Source organism: Myodes glareolus, chromosome 3 (genome assembly GCF_982192425.1).
Source record: "Myodes glareolus chromosome 3, mMyoGla1.1, whole genome shotgun sequence".
Classification (NCBI taxonomy): domain Eukaryota; kingdom Metazoa; phylum Chordata; class Mammalia; order Rodentia; family Cricetidae; genus Myodes; species Myodes glareolus.
This window is the reverse complement of record NC_142028.1, coordinates 88,417,017-88,436,898: the sequence shown is the minus strand read 5'-3', so window position 1 is coordinate 88,436,898 and position 19,882 is coordinate 88,417,017. Positions and strand designations below refer to the sequence as shown.

At 43.1% G+C, this 19,882-nt stretch overlaps 1 protein-coding gene across 3 annotated transcripts in view; it reads left to right on the top strand.

Moving 5' to 3' along the window:
• Nucleotides 1-19,585, top strand: part of Oma1 (OMA1 zinc metallopeptidase) — a 66,499-nt gene extending 46,914 nt beyond the window's left edge. For 2 of the 3 annotated variants that reach the window (XM_087904775.1, XM_085686337.2), the window contains one exon: nucleotides 7,889-8,330. In XM_087904775.1, coding sequence (XP_087760901.1) covers nucleotides 7,889-8,101 — 213 coding nt within the window. In that variant the 3' untranslated portion in view covers nucleotides 8,102-8,330. Of the gene's footprint in view, nucleotides 1-7,888; nucleotides 8,331-18,971 lie in introns of those variants that run through there. The other variant, XM_085686338.2, reaches the window with a different exon arrangement.
• The last annotated feature ends 297 nt before the right edge of the window (nucleotides 19,586-19,882 follow it).

The following is a 19,882-nucleotide window of genomic DNA, read 5'->3' as shown; positions in this document are numbered from 1 at the left end:
TAGTCCTGTTGGTTAAGGATCCCATACTTATAGCCTAATTTATCCTTAATTACCTTCTTGTAGCCTCTATTCCCAAATATGTACATACTGGGGGCTAAGACTTTGTAATATGAGTTTCTGGGAAAACAACTGATTCTTGGGTGGGCAGCTAATAAGTGAGCAGAGATGGTTGTTGAAAAAGCAGTTGAAATGGAGTAGCTGGGGTTGGGGAGATGGTTCAGTGGGTAAGCTGTTTGCCATGGAAGAATGGAACTGTGAGTTTGGACCTCCAGAACCTGTATAAAGCTGAGCATAGTCCGCAGTCCCAGCACTGCTCCAGTGAGACTGGAGGCAGAGACAGGAGAATCCCCAGAAGCTCAGGCCAGCTGCTCTGCGGTACACAGCACTGAACTAGAAGAGGCCCCTTTTAAATAAGGTGAGGATCAACACCGGGAATGCCCTTTGTCTTCCAGACAGGTGCTTCTGTCTGCATTCACGTACACACACACACATGCACACATGCACACACTGCACACACACATGCTCATTAGTTTAAAAAACAAAGTAAAGTGGTCCCAGTGAGGTCTCTGAATTTGCTCAAAGGTAAGATCTCAATGGAGGGCCCTGAACAGAAACTGGGGACACGATGTCTCTGACTTGTCCACTCGCTTTATTCTGGAGGAATTGGACATCATATTGTTCAGAGAACAAACTACTCCCTTCCTTGTTTTGTTTGTTTTGTTTGTGAGCTAGGTTTTCTCTATGTAGTTCTGGATATCTTGGAACTCGCTATGTAGATCAGGCTGGCCTCAAACTCAGAGATCCACTTCCCTGCCTCCCCAGTGCTGGGGTTAAAGGCAACGTGCCACCACACTGGCTTTTTATTTTGTTTTTGAATCAAGATAGCACCATCAAATTGAGGGGAAAAATACACTTACTATTTTAATTCTGGGGGGAAAACAACATGTATAAATGCTTAGTTAATCATGTCATCCACTAGTATATGAAAGTGATAAATATAGGTTTGTAGTAATAATATTATTTGTTGTTGGTTAGCTGATATGATATAATTTTATTTACTTGAAATAATCAGTTAGATTTAGGAAACATATTCCACATATTTTGGTTACCATAACAACTTGGGTGAGAAACTGAAGAACAGATGTTATGTCAACCTGTTGATGTTTCATAGCGTGAGCTTCAGAATTACAGTTATGCCATTTAGACTTGGAGTTTATGTACATCATAATTTGTCCTTGAAAGAAATACCTTATTTAAGTATAAAATATGAATCAGTGTGAATAACAGAAATTTTGTTGAAATGTTTATTTTAAAATCAGATCTTTCAGGCTGGTTTTCTCTGTGTTTCTGCTGGTTTTCTTTCTCCCTGCCATTGTTCTTCACGAGGGTGACAGGGTGGGCAATCATAGAAGAGCTAGAAAACATTTAATTTGGAATCACTGTTAAGGTTATATAATTATAATCATAATTTGAATAGGATTTGTTTCTAAGTATTTTAATTGTAAACAACATTCCATCTCTAGGCACGAGAATCACTTGGTAGCAGGCTGTAAATGCATTCATTTTAACCTCATTTTATTTTTAATCCTTTAAACTTTCAGGCAGCTGGGAATTTGAACTCATGTGTAAATCATTCTTATGCATTTGTAATTGGATAAAACAAATGAATAAATCATTAATATTGTGCCTCTCATGAGCAGAGAATATAAGTGTTTAGAATTGCCATGAAATGTCATTGTTGGCCATGTGTAAAACATACGCTGTTCACCTTGCTGAGCCTCGTTTTGTCTGGCAGGGAGAGTGTTGAGGAATCAAGTAGCAGCTACTGTAATTGAATTGGCCTCTGAATCCTAAGAAGCCAGGAAGTCTGGCACTAACGTTGTCTAAAACCTTAAGAAACTACATAATGGCTAAGTGAATGGACTGTTATAAAAAAATTACTTTGAAGGCTAAGACAAGAAGGAGTAATGGTGTGTGTACGAAATGGAGGTGGCCCCCAAAATATCTTGCTCTCTGTTTCCAGTGGGCTCTTTTAATCTAATCACAAAGCCCTTCTGGCATTATTTTTTTCTCCTTTCTCCTTTCACTTAGTTACCATTTATATGCTACGTATAAATAATTTCTGTCTCATTTGATGTGTATTATGTAGAGAGATCCCAGTGTATGCCAGCAGCTGGTTCATACTTCAGTTGTTACTGGAAATAAATGTAGCCAGAACCTTTAAAAAACAAAATACTTGTGCACTCATTGCTCATGCCTTTTTAACCTTTTGAAATGTTTTTAATGGGATATAACAAGATGCATGATGTTTGTACGCATAGTGGAGTGTCAGGTCAAGCTAACAGGCAGAATCGTCACCTCACAGCTTTGGAGGGTGATAGCTCGTGTCCACACTCGTGGCCGTTTCAGGTGTACACTGTCACTGGTTGTGCCGTCTGCTACACGGTGGTACTCAGAACTTCCTCCTTTCATCCCACTGAAATGTGGTCCCTGACCAGCATCTCCCCATCTCTTCTCTGCCCTGGTGGTCACCGTGCCCTCAGGTTCTGTGAGCTGTTTCATTAGGTCCCATGTGAGGTCACACTGTGCCCTTCAAATTCATCTGTGTTGGGACAGATGACAAGAATTCTTCTGTGTTTGCTTTGTTTTTGGAACTTCACTCTGTAGCTAGATCTGACCTTGAACTTGAGGCAGTTTCCCAGCTCTCCATTCAGAGTGCTGGGGTTCTAGGCCTATGCTACACTGCCTGGCTAGGATTTCATCATTCTGGTAGGAGGGGTTGGCTAACAAGTTTTGTTCAGAAACCTTGGCCTTATTTATCATCCCTGAGAGCAACCTACCTATGTCAAATCAGCCTTTTCATTTATTTTATTTACTGAAAGTTCTCAGTTACTTCTGCCTCATAACTTTTGACCATTTCAGAAATGAGTCAATTTCAGACTTCAATTTCCATTGTAGTTTGTAAAAATAAATAATTTGAAAGATAAATATTTTGATGTGTAACTCTGATTTGTATAAATATTTGTGAACATACATTAGATATTATTTAAGTCATTAATTAATGAGGAAAATGGTAAAATGTCACAACTAGTACAAAGGAGAATTTAGCAACCATAATATAAGACGTCCTGTGTGAGACTCAAGCACGGCAAACCCAAGGCCTCTGTGTAGTCTTGTGGACGAGGAGCACAGGCTCTGCCAACCCAGCTGGAGTTCTACTGAGGGAGTTGAGCCTGGGTTTTATCTAATCCAGGAGTTGGGAGCTGACTCCAAACAGGGTGGCCATAAATTCTGTGAGTTCATTGGACTGTGCAGGTCCAAAGAAACAGCTGTTCACGCTGCCATTTCTCTAACCTGCAAGGTGTTGTTAGGGTTCAGAAAATGGTTCCCTCCGGCAGACTCGGGTTTTGACCTGACGCCTGTGGCTGTCTTGCTTCTGTCCGTAGACCTCTAAGTCTCAAGGAAGGATCCATCCATCCTTTGTCTCTCCCTTCCCCTCGCCCCCCTTTCTCCTCCCACTGCTCCTTAGCCATGCTTTAGCTATTGTGGGCCTGACAAAGAAGAGCATAGTCAACAGAAACAACTGTTATAAAACAGCTTCACGCATAGGGCAATAAACAGTGGCTTCTTTCCAGGCGTAGTTTGCCTCCATTTCCATAGACACATATAAGTTTCATTATTATTAATATTAAAATAACAGAAATAAGGCAAGTATTTGGTGAGGCGTTTTAGCCAAATGATATTAGTTAGTAGTAGCTCAGGTTAAAATCAGAAGTAATTAGAATGTGTATATAGACATGAAGCCTGGTTTCAAAAACTGTGTGGTGTTGTGTGTATGTTTATGTGGTGTTGTGTATATGTTATGTTTATGTGGTGTTGTGTGTATGTGTATGCTTATGTGGTGTGTGTATGTTATGTTTATGTGGTGTTGTGTGTATGTGTATGTTTCTGTATGGGCTGTTACGGTAGACGCAGCTAAGTATAAGAATGGCAGGAAGCTAGAATGAACCTCCTTAGGTTAATGTTGGAAAGAAGCAAGGTGTCAGTAAGTCAAATAAAATTTATTTTAGAAACCTGTATAGTCACAGCAAATTAACCAAGACAAGGGCTCTGAGCCATAATGGGGCTTTACTCTGGCGACTTTGTTCACAAGTGCAGAGAACAATTACTTAGTGACTTATTAGTTCTAGCATCAGAATATAAAAAGGGACATCAACTATCTGTCTCCTTTTATGAGCACAAATGGTTTTGTTTCAGCAATTTGATTAAAACATCTTTTAAAATTTATGAGTTGGGATCATTAATTAGCCATCAAGTCAGCGTATATCACAGTTATTATTTATCACAAGCAACTAAATTGTCCTCACATCCATAGGTGGTGTCTCGAAGACACATAAGGCTGAAATGCATTCCTGACTTTGATTTCTCTCTTTCCTATTCTTCTGCGCCCTGTCCACAACAGTCTTTGGACTTCCTCCGGTGTGCATTAGGAATCTCTGGGGACCCTCACCATGGCCACTACTTAGAACAAGTCACCATCGTCTCCTGGTTCCTGAACCTCTCTCCCTAGTCCATTATTTCCATTAATGGCCTATTTGCAACGTACAACGAGAATTATCTTTTACATGTTATTTTCTTGCCTAGAACTTTCCAGAGTTTTCTCATGTAACTTAGAATGAGAATCTACCTTGTTCTAGTTACTTTCTGTTGCTGTGATGAAACATTGACCGAAACGAGTTTGGGGGCCGGATGGTTTTATTTAGGCTACAGGTCACAGCCCATCACTGAAGGGAGCTAAGGCAGGAACCTGGCTGGGGTTAGGGACTGAAACCGAGGCTTCAGGAGAACGCTGCTTCCTGGCTTGCTTTCTTATATAATCCAGGAGTGGTTCTGTCCACAGTGGGATGGACCTTCCCATGTCAATCATTAGTCAAGAAAGTGCCCCACGTACACACCCACGGGCTAATTGGATGGATGCCATGCCTCAGTTGAGGCTCCCTCTTCCCGGGTGACTCTAGCTTATGTAATGATGATAGAGCTCTGCAGCTCCGTCCCGCAGTCTTCCGAGCGCTGCCTGTCTCGCTCCACGGTTCTCCTTGGTTCTACTTGTTTTACACCAGGTTTGTTTCCTCCCGATAGACCCCCCCAGTTGTGGATTTCTCTGTTCCAGACGCCACCTTCCCAAAGGGGCTTTTTCTGGTCCCTCGGTATCAAATAGCCTGTCTCCCATGCAGACATTCTCCCTTCTCAAGCTAGAATGGTCTTATTTCCTGTTGATTGTCTTCTACCATGAAATATGTGGCCCCTGTTCTCTATGGTCTCTCCAGTTACTCCACGGCTTCTGAGATACCCAGTGAATACTTAAGTGACTAGGCTATATAATAATAGAAAACAACAGGCGAAAACAGGACATTCTGCAGTAGAAATGAATGATGCTTTCAATGCTTAGACAATATTAGCTGTAGAAGATCATAGTTACCAGTGAGAAAAAGATGCTCACAAGAACTGGGGATGTAGAAATAGCAGCGTGCTAAGCAGTCTTTGCTTCAATTCTGACCAGGTGACCTGGTCAGGTTAGAGAAAGGTTAGAGAAAAATCTACCCTTTGTTTTTCTCCATACATTGTTAGGTTAGCAGACCCTTCAAAGGTATGTTTTATGAACCCATGTGTCTGTGGAAAGGACCTGTCATTTTTTCCCCTCACCTGTGTATCTTTGGTAAGACCCTGCCTCCTTTCCCCTCACCCATGTCTGTGGTAAGGCCCTGCCTCCTTTCCCCTCACCCATGTCTGTGGTAAGGCCCTGCCTCCTTTCCCCTCACCCATGTCTGTGGTAAGGCCCTGCCATTCTTTCCTCTCGTCCATGTGTCTGTGGTAAGGCCCTGCCTCCTTTCCCCTCACCAGTGTGTCTGTGGTAAGGCCCTGCCCTCCTCACCTCTTGACATTTTCCTAATAAAAAATGGTTTGCATTATGACAGAAGCTCAGATAATGTTTGTAAATTACTGTGCAGAGCAAGACCTGTTGATCTCGTGATACTTTGGAATCTCTAAGGCGGCTTGCTTTCATGCATACCTTCAGTCTTCCTCAGAATTCTTGGAGCTATATTTTCTAGTTATTGGATTATATTTCCATTTTCTTATACATTGTAGACTCTCCATAATATTTTTACAGGATTTATTAAAATGATTATTCATAGTTTAAAGTCTAGCCTGCATTTATGAGGTGCGTGTTATATGCAATACATAGATTTGAACAGAAAATAAAGGCAGTGAAAGACATATTCTGGGTGCACATGGGAAAAATTCTTACTTTTGAAGAAATTTCAAGATTTATTTACTATGACAGATTTGAATTTATAAAAGAAAAAAGATGTTAGCACATTGAAATGTTATAGAACACATAGAAAGAAAGCCAAAAGTTAGAAAATATTTATCAATATATTAATTAATCTTTCTATTCAAAAGAATTTATATATATGATATATAATATAATTTTTCTTGAGAAGTAGAATGCAACAGTCCACATGCAAGAAAACAGTAATAGGAAATCTTATTAAGAATAGTTTTTCTAACAGTTAAGGAAAGAGATTAAACATTCCCAAAGTGCATATACTTAGTACAAACGCCATTCAAGGAAGTATGTGGCACAAAATTCATTAGCATAAAAACATACTAGACAAAAGCAAATATTTCAGCCTTTTTATTTCCAAGCCAACTTTTTAAGAAAAGGAATAGATTTTTTAATATTTGTGAAACTTTATAAAAGAATTATTCGAGACAAGGTCTCATGTATCTCAGGCTGGCTTCAGACATATTCTGTAGCTGAGGATAATCCTGGAATTCTGATCTCTCGGAGTCTGCCTCCTAAGTGATGCAGTTATAGGCATTCCCTTCCACACCCAGTTTATCCCTGCTTCTGTGCATTCTATAGCTTTGAACGCATGGTGTGGTATACATCCAACCTATATTATACAGAGGGCTTTTTTTCCCCTCTGCCCTTAAATGTTCCATGCCTGTTTTTCTTTCTTTCTCCCTGTCCTCTACAGAGTTAGGTCATTTGGGGGGCTGGTTGTGTGCAGTAGCACTCTGAGACCGCCCTCTGTTTGGTAGTGACTCTCTATGCGGTCCCATGCTGCTTTGGGTTTTCCCAGCGTGTGTAAATGCATGCTTATGTTGCTTTCCCTAATGTTCCACTTGTAAGCCTTCTATTTATTCTCCACTGCAGAGAACTAGCTCTAGCTTTCTTTTCACCCCTGTCGGGCCCACACATGCACACACATGCTGTTCTCTTCTTTCCTAAATGATTAAATTGTGATTTGGGTTGATTAAAGATTTGGTATTTTCAACCATAAACATCCGTTACAACAGAGTTACACAGCGCGTTATAATTACTCTTCCTTTCCCCACAACATTTTATTCTCCCTAGAGTTAAAAACTGTTGTGAGTTTGATTTTCTGCTCTGTCTCTGTCATTAGCATCTATTCCATCCTGGAAGGTCACAGCTGTGAGCAACTTTGTTGTTACTGTTTTTCTTCAGTGGGTTCAGTCATGGACGCTCTATTATTTTTCTTGTGTTGAAAACAATCTCTTATAGGAACTTCAGAGCCTTGTTAATCTGGCGTTGTTCTCAGTGTCTGCTGAGAGCGATCGAGCCGTTTGCTCTCCCGGAGACCTGTTAGCTCGCCATGTGGCTGTTGTTACCCAGACAGCTGCTGCTTTCAAAATGATGGTCACTGTGTCAGACCGTGGAGAGCGGTGACAGACTCACCTGTGCTTCTTCTTCACGTGTTATACTTGCGTTGACGTCTGTGTAAACACGCAGACACGTTCTTTTACTTTTGGTTGTCTTGTGCAGACCATGTGAGGAGCAGCATTGTATTCTTCCCTGTAGGCTCTCAAACTTCGGGAGATCTGTAATTGCCCGCCCCTCTCTGGACCGGACCCTCGGCTGCTGTTCCAGCTCACCATGAAGCGTTTTCTTGAAGACTCAGAGAAGGAGGACCTAAACGTCACGGTTAAGAAACAGAAAATGGACGCTCTCCCCACTCAGAAGCAGGAGCAGGTACCGCTGACGTACATAGTTGAGGAAAGAACGACAAGCTGAGCTAAACCGTGTGAGACTTGGGGGTGAAGAAGACGGCAATCCTCACCATTTTCGTGCCTCTCTCAGAAATGATTTCTAAATGAACAAGAAATGGATATTCATGGTCAAGTCATGTATATTATAGATATTGGAATTTTTCTAGGTTTGTATCTTTCATGAAATATCAATGTATTTTAAAATACTTAAAATGAGGAAAATGTCACAGAATAAATTTATATTATGCATTTCACTGCCATCCGTATTTGCTTTAGGTTTGGAAGTCGGGCCCCTAGTGGATGCATACTCTGACTGTAGTAATTATTTTTAAAAAATTCCTGCTCAGCCTTAAGCAGGTTTTGGAGTCTGGGTGGTTATGAAATGGGTAACTGACAGTCTGAAGGTGATGGGCTGCACTGGGGTAGATGGGTGTTGGGGTGTGGAAAAGGGAATAACTCCTAAATGAAATACCCCCAGAAGGATGCTAGACAGTATTCTGTTCAGAGGCACAGGAGGTGCTGTTTGAGGTTCAGGTGACCTAGTGAGCAGTGCAGTAGGGGAAAGGGGGTCTTCATGCTGTGATGACGAGGGGATTTGGAGGTTCCCAGAGGACACTGCTGTGTTCTCCCCGAGGTCAGTACCTAGAGAGTGGGTGTTGTCCTTATTCTTCTTGCTGGCTGATGGCCAGGTGCTGTGGAAAGACATGGGGGAAGGTGTTCCAGGAACACCTCTGGCGAAGCCAGAAGTTGGTGACCATGTTGTATGGGAATGGAAGCAGATATTAAAACATGAGTTATTTAGCAGTTTTGTTTATGCTGCCAGATTGGTAGCCTTAGGCTTTCTTTTAAAGGAATGGTTTTCTTGAAACACATTGTCTTAGTTAGGGTTTCTGTTGCTGGGAAGAGACACCATGACCACAGCAACTCTTATAAAGAAAAACCTTTAATTGAGGTGGCAGCCTTCAGGTCTGAGGTTTTGCCCATTGTCATCATGGTGGGGCATGATGGCATGCAGGCAGCCATGGTGCTGGAGAAGATGCTGAGAGTTCTACATCTTGTAGGCAACAGGAAATGATCTGAGTGTCACACCGACAGAAGCTTGATCAAGAAACCTCAAAGCCTGCCCTGACAGTGTACACACTTCCTTCAATAAAGCCACACCTCTTAATAGTGCCAACTCTTGGGGACCATTTCCTTTCAAACCACAGCACATATTAAACGGTGCTTTGCTGGAGAACTGGAAGTAAAAGAAAATTCTTTATATGAGTAACTGTGCTCTAGGAGCTGAGCCCTTAAAAGATCTGTTTTATTTTTCCTTAAGTAAGTGTGTGTGTGTGTGTGTGTGTGTGTGTGTGTGTGTGTGTGTACATACATACATACATACATACACACACACACACACACACACACACACATATATATATACATACATACATACACAAGTGCATGTGATGACCAAGGAGGCCAGAAAGGGTGTCAGACCCTAGAACTGGGGTTGCAGGTGGTGATGCGCACCTGACATGGGCTCTGAGAACTGAACCTGGGTCCTCTGAAGGAGCAGGAGGTGTTCTTAACTGTGGAGGCTTCTCTTCAGCCCCTGAGCAGAGCCCTTTTTATTTCAGTTATTACACAATCATATGAGGTAAGTTTTATTTTCATTTTATGTTTACAAATGGGCTTGGAGAGGCTTAATAATGTGCCCAGTGTCTCCTACCCAGAAGGAACAAAATTGTGTCTCTGGTTACCAGTTTGTTCATTTGCTCAACTCTCACATACCAAAGGCAAAGCTATAAAAGGACAAGGGACAAATTGCATTCTCGATCTCTGTTTGGTTCGATATAGGTGAACATCATACACGTCTAAAACCACCGTGCTGTCTGCAGGATGGTTTTCTGAGTCTTCTTAGATCCTTCTGCCAATCTTCATGAGAAACTTGGGGTAAAGGAGAGTGGCAGAGTAGGTCCCCCGCCCCCAAAGCTGGTGAAATCTCGCTTGGGATGTATCCTCATGCTTAGACAAAATGCCCCGTTGTCCTGAAGACAAGTGCGAACCTACTTATGTTTTTCTGACCTTGTAATGTTTTGTTTATAAAGGATTTCTTGATCTGCACACGAAACAGCAGTAGTAAGGGGAGTTTCACAGTAGCTGTTATCTGTGTTGCCATTCTTTATGCCATTCTTTATGTGACTGGGGTTTTGTAAGAGTCACCCCATAATGTGTAGAGACGTTTGGAGAGTGTCACCCACAGGACAGCAAAGCATACCATTTGACTTTCCTGGCAAGTTCCTGAGAAGAGAATGTGCTGACGTTCCTACTCTTCTTTTTCCCTTCTGTCCCTCTGGCAAAGGTAACCGTGGTGTTCAGACTTTTCAGGCATGCCTACAAATTGACACCATGTCAGGAAAAGCGTGGGTAAATTAAAGATAACATCTTTTAGTAGATATGAAAGTTTTTAAACTATGGGATCAAACAGAGAAACTTTTGATTTCACCCCTGGATGTTGTGGAGTCTCTTAGCAGTTGATAGTAAGATACTTTCAAGTTTTTAAGTGTTGATGTATTTCCATTGTGTAACTTCTGTTCCTGTCTGTGCTTTTCCTGTGAATGGAGCGTGTAGATGCTGGGCAGTTAGCTCAGCTGTGGGGGTCCTGAAGACAATAGATCCAACATACAAGCTTAGTTCTCCTATACTCCAATGTACGTATTTGCTACTGTTGTTTAACCCTAATAGTGCTTGGCACATGATAGGCATTCAGTTAGAATTTTATTTCTCTTGAATGATCAATATAAATCATTTGTTCAAAAGATTATTTTTAAAGAAGAAGGAATTATATGTTGTGAAAATTTTATCTGATACCCATTAAGTACCTGTGAGTCCCAAGAAATATTTGAGCCCTCATTTCTTCATTTGTATAATGAGCACAGCAACACTCAGACTCGGATGAAAGTATTCTATGAGAGATGCATGTAAGGCATTCAGCGTAGTCAAGAGCTCTGAGCATGAGACAATTCACACTACTTTTTTTTCATACTTACTTTGTGCTAAGCGCCATGCTAAAAGTGCTGTTGAACTTCACGGCGTCTTGTATAGGGTAGATGAGTATCACCCTCATTTCCATTGTAGATCGAGAAACTGAAGTTTCGAGGGATAATGAAAGCTTCTTTGGGTGAATCTAGTAAAAGATCAGGAACACAGTTTTCTAGTAAGAACAGACAGATTCAGATTCTACCAAGAAAATGTGTTGTCTCACCTAATAAAACTCCCCAGAAGATACCAACTTGGGATACCGTTTACTACAGAGCGTCATGATGTCATCAGAGCACTGGCTCGTCTTCTTCTGTCTTCCCAGCCCTGGCTTCACTCTGCTTTGATATCTAGATGGCTGCCAGCAGCTCCAAGGGCTACATGCCTCATCCATCCAAGTGTGAGGAGCGACTGTCCGTATAGCCACTGAAACACGCTTTCAACACTAACTGCTTCCTGAAGCAGTTACCATGGTAGCAGCTGGGATTATCCTGAGTGCCTTGGTCCTCATGCATAGCATCCATCAATTTGACTGAGAATGGGTGCAGTTTCCAGCGCCCAAACAGAATCACATCATGGGGTTGGAGGGATGCAGGCACAGCACATCTAGATTGGTCACTGAGTTAGCAAGACTAGAATTGAATTCCACCATGTCTGGTCTCCTTCAGCAGGCAACAAGCCAGTTCTTTAAAAGGTTGGCCTGAAATGCTTAATCTGAGCAAAGATGATGGAGATGAAGTTTCATAGTGCTGTAATAGCAAGTTTGCACTTGTATGCTCACTTAACTCCTAAGTTTGTTTTAATCTGAACCGTGCCTTCAAAACCTATGAGATTGAAGGATAAATGGTGTTTACTCATAGGGAGGAGAAAAGCTTGGAGGAACTTGGGTAAATTGTCTGCATGTGGTCTTCCAGCAGATAGCTGCACTGGAATTGGAACTAAAGGGCTGCTGATTTGTAAGCCTACGTTGGTTCTGCAAAGCTGCATGCTTGGGAGGAAGAGGTATTGCCTTCATTTTTTTAAATCTAGAATCATAAGCAATGTGTGTCAAGTACCTGCTCATTTGTCGATGGCATAGCTGTGAATGCAACCCTCATTTTCTGACTCTAAAGTGTGCTTCTTATCCATATACTACCACTTCTCTTGGTGGAGCTCATAACGCCAGAGCAGCTGGGAGGTGTTTCCATTGCCCCTTGCTTTTGGATGGCAGGGCAACACTTCTTCTTTATTAAGGAGCATTCATTTTACTGGTCTGTGAAGGGTGGGAGAGAAAAACTCTCCTATGCTTATTCGTAGTATAATGTGTTTATTGTAGCCTAGAAAATTCTTTATCAGTAGTGAGAAACATCTCTCATTTATTAAGTGCCTGCAAAGAGCCTACTATGGAAGAAGTTAAAGTTCAGGAGAGTGCAGTAACTGGCTCTTGGTTGGAGAGCAAGGATCTCTAAGAATCTTCAAGTAACAAGTCAGTTCCTCAACAGAAATGTGACTGCATGCTTGTTTTGCTTTTAGCATTGTACACACATTGTTTTTTTTTGCCTCCTCATAGATCCACTTCTAGTGTGCTGGGATGGGGAATGTCCCCACTGTATTTACAACAGGTACCACTTCTAATAAGACACAGGGCAATCCTCTGTTGTGTCCAGAATGGTCACCAGTATGATCACAGATACTAGCTACTCTATTGGGTCACATAGCCTCTGGAGTGGTGTGTTTGCCCCTGTCACCCATGATTAATACGGTCCAGAGTGATCCCAGGCCATTGCAAAGTAAGAATTTTGATTTGGAAATCATAGCCCATGCGTCTGTCTGGTGATGTTCATATACACAGGGCAGTTTGTCGGAGACAGTTAACCTCAACAGCCAGAACGGGTTGCAGATAACACTCAGTGGTCTGGCCTTATCTAAAACACAGAAGTCTGTTGGGAGTTCAACTGAAAAGGGAAATCCAGGATCGGGAACTCCTGGCTTGAGGAAACCTCAGTAGCCCTCAAACACACTGCAGAGGGCCTTGGGGTTAGATTGTCTTGGAAACTGGGTCTTTGGGAACAGTAAAATAAAGTTACTAACAATATGAGCAACAATGAAAAAGGAATAACAGCTGCCAGTCATCACTCAGATTCCCTTATGTGCAAGTCTGGGAAGCACCTGCCATGCATGAGCTGACTTGGTACCTGCCACAGTTCTCCCAGGTGATTATGATGATCTTGCTTCATGAACAAGAAACCAGGAAACAAGGAACCCGGAGAATCTAAGGGACTTGACCCTGACCTCCTTGTCAAGGCTCCCTTGACTTTCTGGGCTCCTGCTACCCAGATGTTCCTCCTAGATTGGCTGTTTGGGGGTCATCAGTGTGATGTAGAAAAGCATGTTGGAGTCATACAGACTTTAGACTCTGACTTCTCTTAGCTGGGATTACTTCTGTCCTACCAGACATTCCATGGCCCCAGTCCCCTGGAGCATGTGAGAAGGCAAGTGCCTGGTACAGAGCTCACAATCGCTCTTCATTGTCCCCTTCCCTTCTCACTATGGCACATGCTCTACCTACGTTCAAAGATGATTTACAAAAGAAAGTTTGGGGCCAATGCCTAAGAGGAGATTGCCTCTTGCCAGATACCTATTTAAGAGGGTCTTTTGTATGAGGAGGCTCACTTCAAGAGAAAGACATGATGTAGTCTAGTCAATAGTCTTTGTTTCCCTCTCTAGGTAACCTTACGTAATAAATGGCCTCTCCCCACCCTGTTTCCGTAGCCTCTGCTGGTGGAGTCTTTCTGAACTGTTTCTGTAACCCAGCAGAGCTGGAGATCCCTCCTGAGCCCAACCTCAGTAATATTGGAAAGACAGGTAGCGTTCTCATGGCCAAGTTCAAGTCCTCTTGTTAACCAAGATGTTGATGACTTTATGCAGAGTATTTGCTTTTCTCATGGCTAAAGGGAATTTAGGGAAAGATGGACTTAGTTTGACTCACTAGCATGATTTCAGGCTACAATCTGTCATGGTGGGGAAGCCATGGAGGCAGGTGGGTGAGGTGGCTGGTCACATTGCATCTATGGTCAGGAAGCAGAGACCCCAAGTCAAGGAGTTCTGCTCCACCACAGAGGAGAGTCTTCCATCCTCATTTAAACCTCGTTAGGTAAACCCCCTCACGGACACATCTGTTTGTGCCTTTCAATCATGTGTTCATGTCCCATTAGGCTGACCATTGGAATTGACCATGGGAGTTGTCTGAAACATGTTGGTGACGAAAATGACACAAAATTAAGAGTAGCTTTGTGCTTGGGCCACTGGTACCAAGGGCAGGAGGTGATTGCGTAGAGAAGATGATATGAATACAGATGACACTAGGGAACCGCCTCCCTCCTCTGCAGATCTGAACCTAGCGCCACACAGATTCTGCACTGTTTACCTCCCCAGGGTACCACCCATCCAGACTGTGATGTGAGTAGCATCCTATGGAGTTGTACAGCAAGACCTCATCCACTGTACCTTCAAAATATCACTGTGGTGGTAGGAATAGATATGGCCCACAGAGACTCATGTATTTAAATACTGGACCGTAGGATGTGGCACTGTTAGGAGATGAGTCCTTGTTGGAAGAAGTGTGTCACTGTGGAGGTGAGCTTAGAGGTCTTATGTGCCCAAGCTATATCCAGTGTGGAAGACAATTCACTTCCTGTTGCCTGCAGATGAAGACGCCGAACTCTCAGCTGCCTCTCCAGCACTGTGTCTGCCTGCATGCTGCCTTGCTTCCCACCATGCTGATAATGGACTAAACCTCTCAAACTGTAAGCCAGCCCAAATTAAAGTTTTCCTTTATAAGAGTTGCAATGGTTATGGTGTCTCTTCACAGCAATAGAAGCCCTAAGCCATTACTAAGGGCGAACAGAAATTCACCACAGTTACTTTCTGTTAACACTTATAATAGCAGGCAAGGGTCATAGTTAACACGCAATGAAGAGTGTCTCAGACCTTCCTCAACCTGTGCATATTATTCAGTTTTATATTAGTCAACAGTCATTCTTTCTTTTTTTCCAGCAAACTGCACGTTCAGTGGCAATGTTTCTTTCCCAAGAGAATGAATCATGAGCTTAGGATTTTTCGCCAGCCCGTAACTGCTCTGGAAACAATGAGTGGCCAGATCTGTCCATCAGAAATAAAGCAGAGCAAATGTTTCTCAGGGGCAGTAAGTGTTTTCCTCTTCACTGTTAAGAGAAGCTATGGACAAGGCTGTCTTTGCTAGGAGTCTAAGCCTGAAGATCTCATTTGTATCTATGTGTTCTGTGAGGTATTGCCCCAACATCCCTGACTGCCTGAGCTGGCACTGGCATTTCATCCCTTGTAAGAATCTCACGGAATGAGATATTTAATATTTCCATTATTTATGCTGCTCTTATTTGATTATTGAAATACTCCCTCGCACCAAGGAGTATTTGTACAGATGAGCTAATGGTCACATAGTTTCATTACACAAATGAGAAAACCAGAGCGTAAGAAAAGTTAATCAATTGGCATACATCATACACTGTTAGGTGGGAAGGCTTCAGAGCAGGTCTGCGTCTGCCTGAGCCTACGGTCTGCCTGCCACTGTTCTGCTAGAGGCATCCCAAGGTCCAGGAATTATATACCGGGGACACTGTGCTGGGCGCGGAAATAAAAAATCTCAACATTGGACAGCTTCATTGAGCAGAGCAGTTCTCAGTTATTGGAACTGTCTGAGTAAAGACAAGACAACCATCTGTCAGGGTTGCTGCAGAAGAGACTTGGGCACCAAAGGCAAAGGAAATAAAGATAGCCCATGACTGAGAGGCAAACACTCCATAAATGTGTTCTGGAGTGGATCCAAATGAGCTCAGAGAGGAAAATGAAGTTGTTGTCTTAGTTACTGTTCAATGGCTGTGAAGAGACACCATGACCAAGGAAACAAAAAAGAAAACACTTAATTGGGGCCTTGCTTACAGTTTCAAAGGGCAAGTCCATGACTATCATGGCAGAGAGCATGGCAACAGACATGCAGGCATGGTGCTGGAGCAGTAGCTGAGAGCATAACTCTTAACCACAGGGGGAGAGGGGGGGGGGATCCTCGAGCCTGGTATGGGCTTTTGAACTCTTAAAACGCCTCCTCTGGTAAAGACCATGTCTCCTAACCCTTCCTAAACAATCTACCAACTGGGAACCAAACATTTAAATATATGAGCCTCTGAGCATTCTCATTCCCACTACCACAGCTACAGACTTGGCAAACCAGAGTTTGAGTATGGTGGCACAGTGCTTCAGACATCTGCTCGAGGATGAGTCTGATGTCTCTGCTCCTGGACCCCAGAGGGCATTGGCATCATGAATATCAGCTTCAGGGCTGGGTCGCCATTAAGTGCCAGCCAGATCAACTACTTCTTTGCTATAAACATTGGCTTCTCCCTTTGCCAAATGGGAAGATGGCCTGCAGGTACTTTCCAGGTCCACTGTGAAGAGCAAATGGGATGGTGGCATCCTTTCAAAGGTACGTGTTGATGACCTTCTAGTTCCTTGGCTTTGTGCTCACGCTTAGTGAGCTGGAGAATACTCCCCAAATTAAAAGCACTATGTAGTCTTTGTTTAAAAAAACTCCCAAGTCCTCTTCTCCTACCCCAGCAACTGAACAAGGAAAAAGGAAAAACCCATAGGACTCCATTTATCTGTTTTGAAATAAATTGAACTCTTATCTAGGAAAGTAGAAGAAATGGCTCCAATGGACAGACTTTCCAGCAAGACAAATCCCCCAATGGCCTCTCTCTGCCACTGCTCAATAATGGTGTTTGCTATAAATCAGAGAGCTTCTTTATCAAGTGCCTTGGAAGCGCTTGGGACCGATTTAGTCCCGGAGTGAGATTAATCACAAATGCTACTTTAGCAAGAGTGATGGGTGTGAATGAGAAGGTTTGGCGATTCACCCGTTGTGATAGCCGGAGTTTACAGAACCAAAGCTTTAACTTTTTAGGCATTTCTCAGCTTGAGAAAAACGATGACTTCCAGGAATCCATTATCCCTAACCATGGCTTAGGGCAATGGGAAGCAACGGGTGTTTTTGAAAGCACCTACTATGTGTAGCAGACTCTTTTAATTCCTGGAATACTTCTACGAGGTGGGTTTGATTTCCTTTGCCTTGCGTATGAGAGAAATGAAGGTGCAGTAGTGAGATGACTTGTGCAGGGTTGTACAGGGTTGTGCAGGGTTGTACAACGGCTAAGTGGCAGAGACAGTGAAATGCAGATCTCCTTGCCCTCAACGCTTTACCCTAGAGGCTTTAGAGTTGTCCGTATAGCCTTGGCAACAGAGCTTAACATAGATGTCAAGAAATGAATGCAAGTGGCTTGTTGTGGTGTTGGTCCTAGTGCTGATAGCTCACATATTCCATTATGACTCAAATTTTCTCCAACTTGTTGTCTTAAAAAATATAGAGAATGAATGAATGAATAATGAATAAATGAAGGAAGGAAGACACGCTCCCAAGGGAGAGTAATTTTCAGTTTCTTTTCTGCTCACATATAGTATGGCAGCCATGAAGCAATATGCCTTCAGGAGGCAGCCACACTTCTGATACTGTACAGTGCTTTACCTGGGTGGCTTCCAGTCAGAGGCAGGGCATGGGTTTTGAGCCATTGACTATAACGAAAGGTTGTTTACTTGTATACTGCCCGTCTCCTTGGCTGAGACTCTCAAGAGCTGGAGCTGTCAAAAGCTCCTCCTAGTCATTCTTCCTCCCTGCTCTCCTACCATACATGTGAGGCCCACAAGTTGATCTGAAGCTCTCCTCTCCTCTTCGTTATTTGTAAGAGTTTCTCCAACAGATTCCTTGCACTCCTAATCCCGTCTGGGTATCCTCATCTGGGGGGGGGGGGGGGGATGGGAAGATGCTAAGGGACATACACAGTGGTTCTGTTACCCAAAGTAAATCTTTATCTTCAAGGAAGCAGATGAGCGCTGTAAATGATGTAATGCTACCAAATCAAGATATAGCTGAGAAAATGAATAAATTGGAGATTAATGCAAGTGCATCTCAAGGACAAAATGCTGAGCAATAACCAAGGTGCAGTGTGTCACACTTACATGAAGTTCTAACCAAGTCAATGCAGTGTATCAGCTGTAAACACATCCATATGCAATAAAAGTACAGAAACACATTAGAGACGATAAACACTAAATTCAGCGGAGAAGTTACCACTGAGCAGAGAAAAAAGGGAAAAAGTTTGGTATTTATAGTTATATAATTGGTACACAATTGCTCATTGGACCTCTGCTTTTTAATGTACCTGAAGCTTTTCAAAATAAAAAAAAATCATATGCAACAAATTACGTCTGGGGAGAATTGATGGGGTGCTTTGCAGGTGGCTATGCTTTAGAACATTTGGGATCCATGTTGCCACACCCCAGCCCTGGGGGCTTCCCTGCACCGAGCAGCAATCACTTATTTTTACACTCGCTTCTATTCTTTTTTCCCCTTTCTCTGACCCCAGTGGGAGCATGAGCTCTGCAAAAGAAGACGGTCTTCATCTCTGAATCCCTGGTGGCCATGGTGGCAGCAGAACGGCAGTGTGTGCGTGCCTCGTGTGGTTTTAATTATTGGTGGATCAGAAAAGGCGCCGGGAGGAAAGATGGAAGGCAGAGCCTAAGGAGCTGTTTCCCCATAAGAGGCAGAAAGAAAGAGGCCCTGTCCTTTAGTGTTACACATCCGAGTGATTGGGCCCCTGTGTGTGACCGAGGCCAGGTTAGAATGATTGACAGCTCTGAGTTCCTGTTTCTCTGTTGGTTACTTTTTAAAATGTTACATTTGCTTTTTCTTTTAAAACGTCTACAGCGTAACTTCAGACCTTGGCACTGTCTCTCTTTTGTTACAGTTATTTAAATTGATGCACAACAAACCTGGGAACAGGCAGGGCCACTGACCCACTGATTTCCAGAACCAGATTCACATGAAGGACTCTCTTGAAGCACCGTATCCAGGGACAAGGCTACGCAGCTGTTTACCAGTGTACTGATTTACTCAAGGCTTCTTACATTCTAGGGCTCCCTGATCAGTTGCTAGAGGACTGTGATAAAATATACAGGTTGAGATCCAGTCCCAAGGGTCCTCTAGCTAGCTAGAGGTATAGGTGCAGAGGTGGGTGCCAGTGCATTTGATGAGGTGTCATGGTTAATCTTCACCGTCTCTTTGACTGAATTTAGAATCACCTAGGAGATGCCTCTGGACTTGGCTGCAACACTTTTTCGGGGAGGTGAAACTCAAGCGGGAAGGCCGAGCCTGAGTGACGACACAGGTTGGGTTCCCAGACTACACAGAAAAAGGGAGAAAGCAAGCTGGGCACCAGCATTCATTCTTGTCTGGTTCCTGACGAGGACAAAATGTGACCAGCTGTGATCAGCCGGCCACCTCACTCTCTAGCTGTTATACCTTCCAGTCATGATTGACTGTCCGCTCTTAAATCTGAGCCCAAATAAATCCTTTTCCCTACGTTCCTTTTCTCGGTATCTTGTCATAGCAGTTAGAAAGTAGCAAACACAGAAGACTCGGGGCCAAGGATTGAGCTGTTGCGGTGATAAGCCCAGCCATGTGTTCCCAAGGCCTCCGGAACTGATTTGTAGGAGGTATACAGAGGAGTTGGTGGTTGTGGACTAGATGTGGCTTAGATACTGTCAGCAGAGACTAGTGGGTTAGTGGGGCGGCCAGAATGCTGAGAGAAACACAGAGAGTAGGGTTCTATCTCATAAGGCTTTGGCATAGAACAAGGACGCTATCAAGAACTCGATC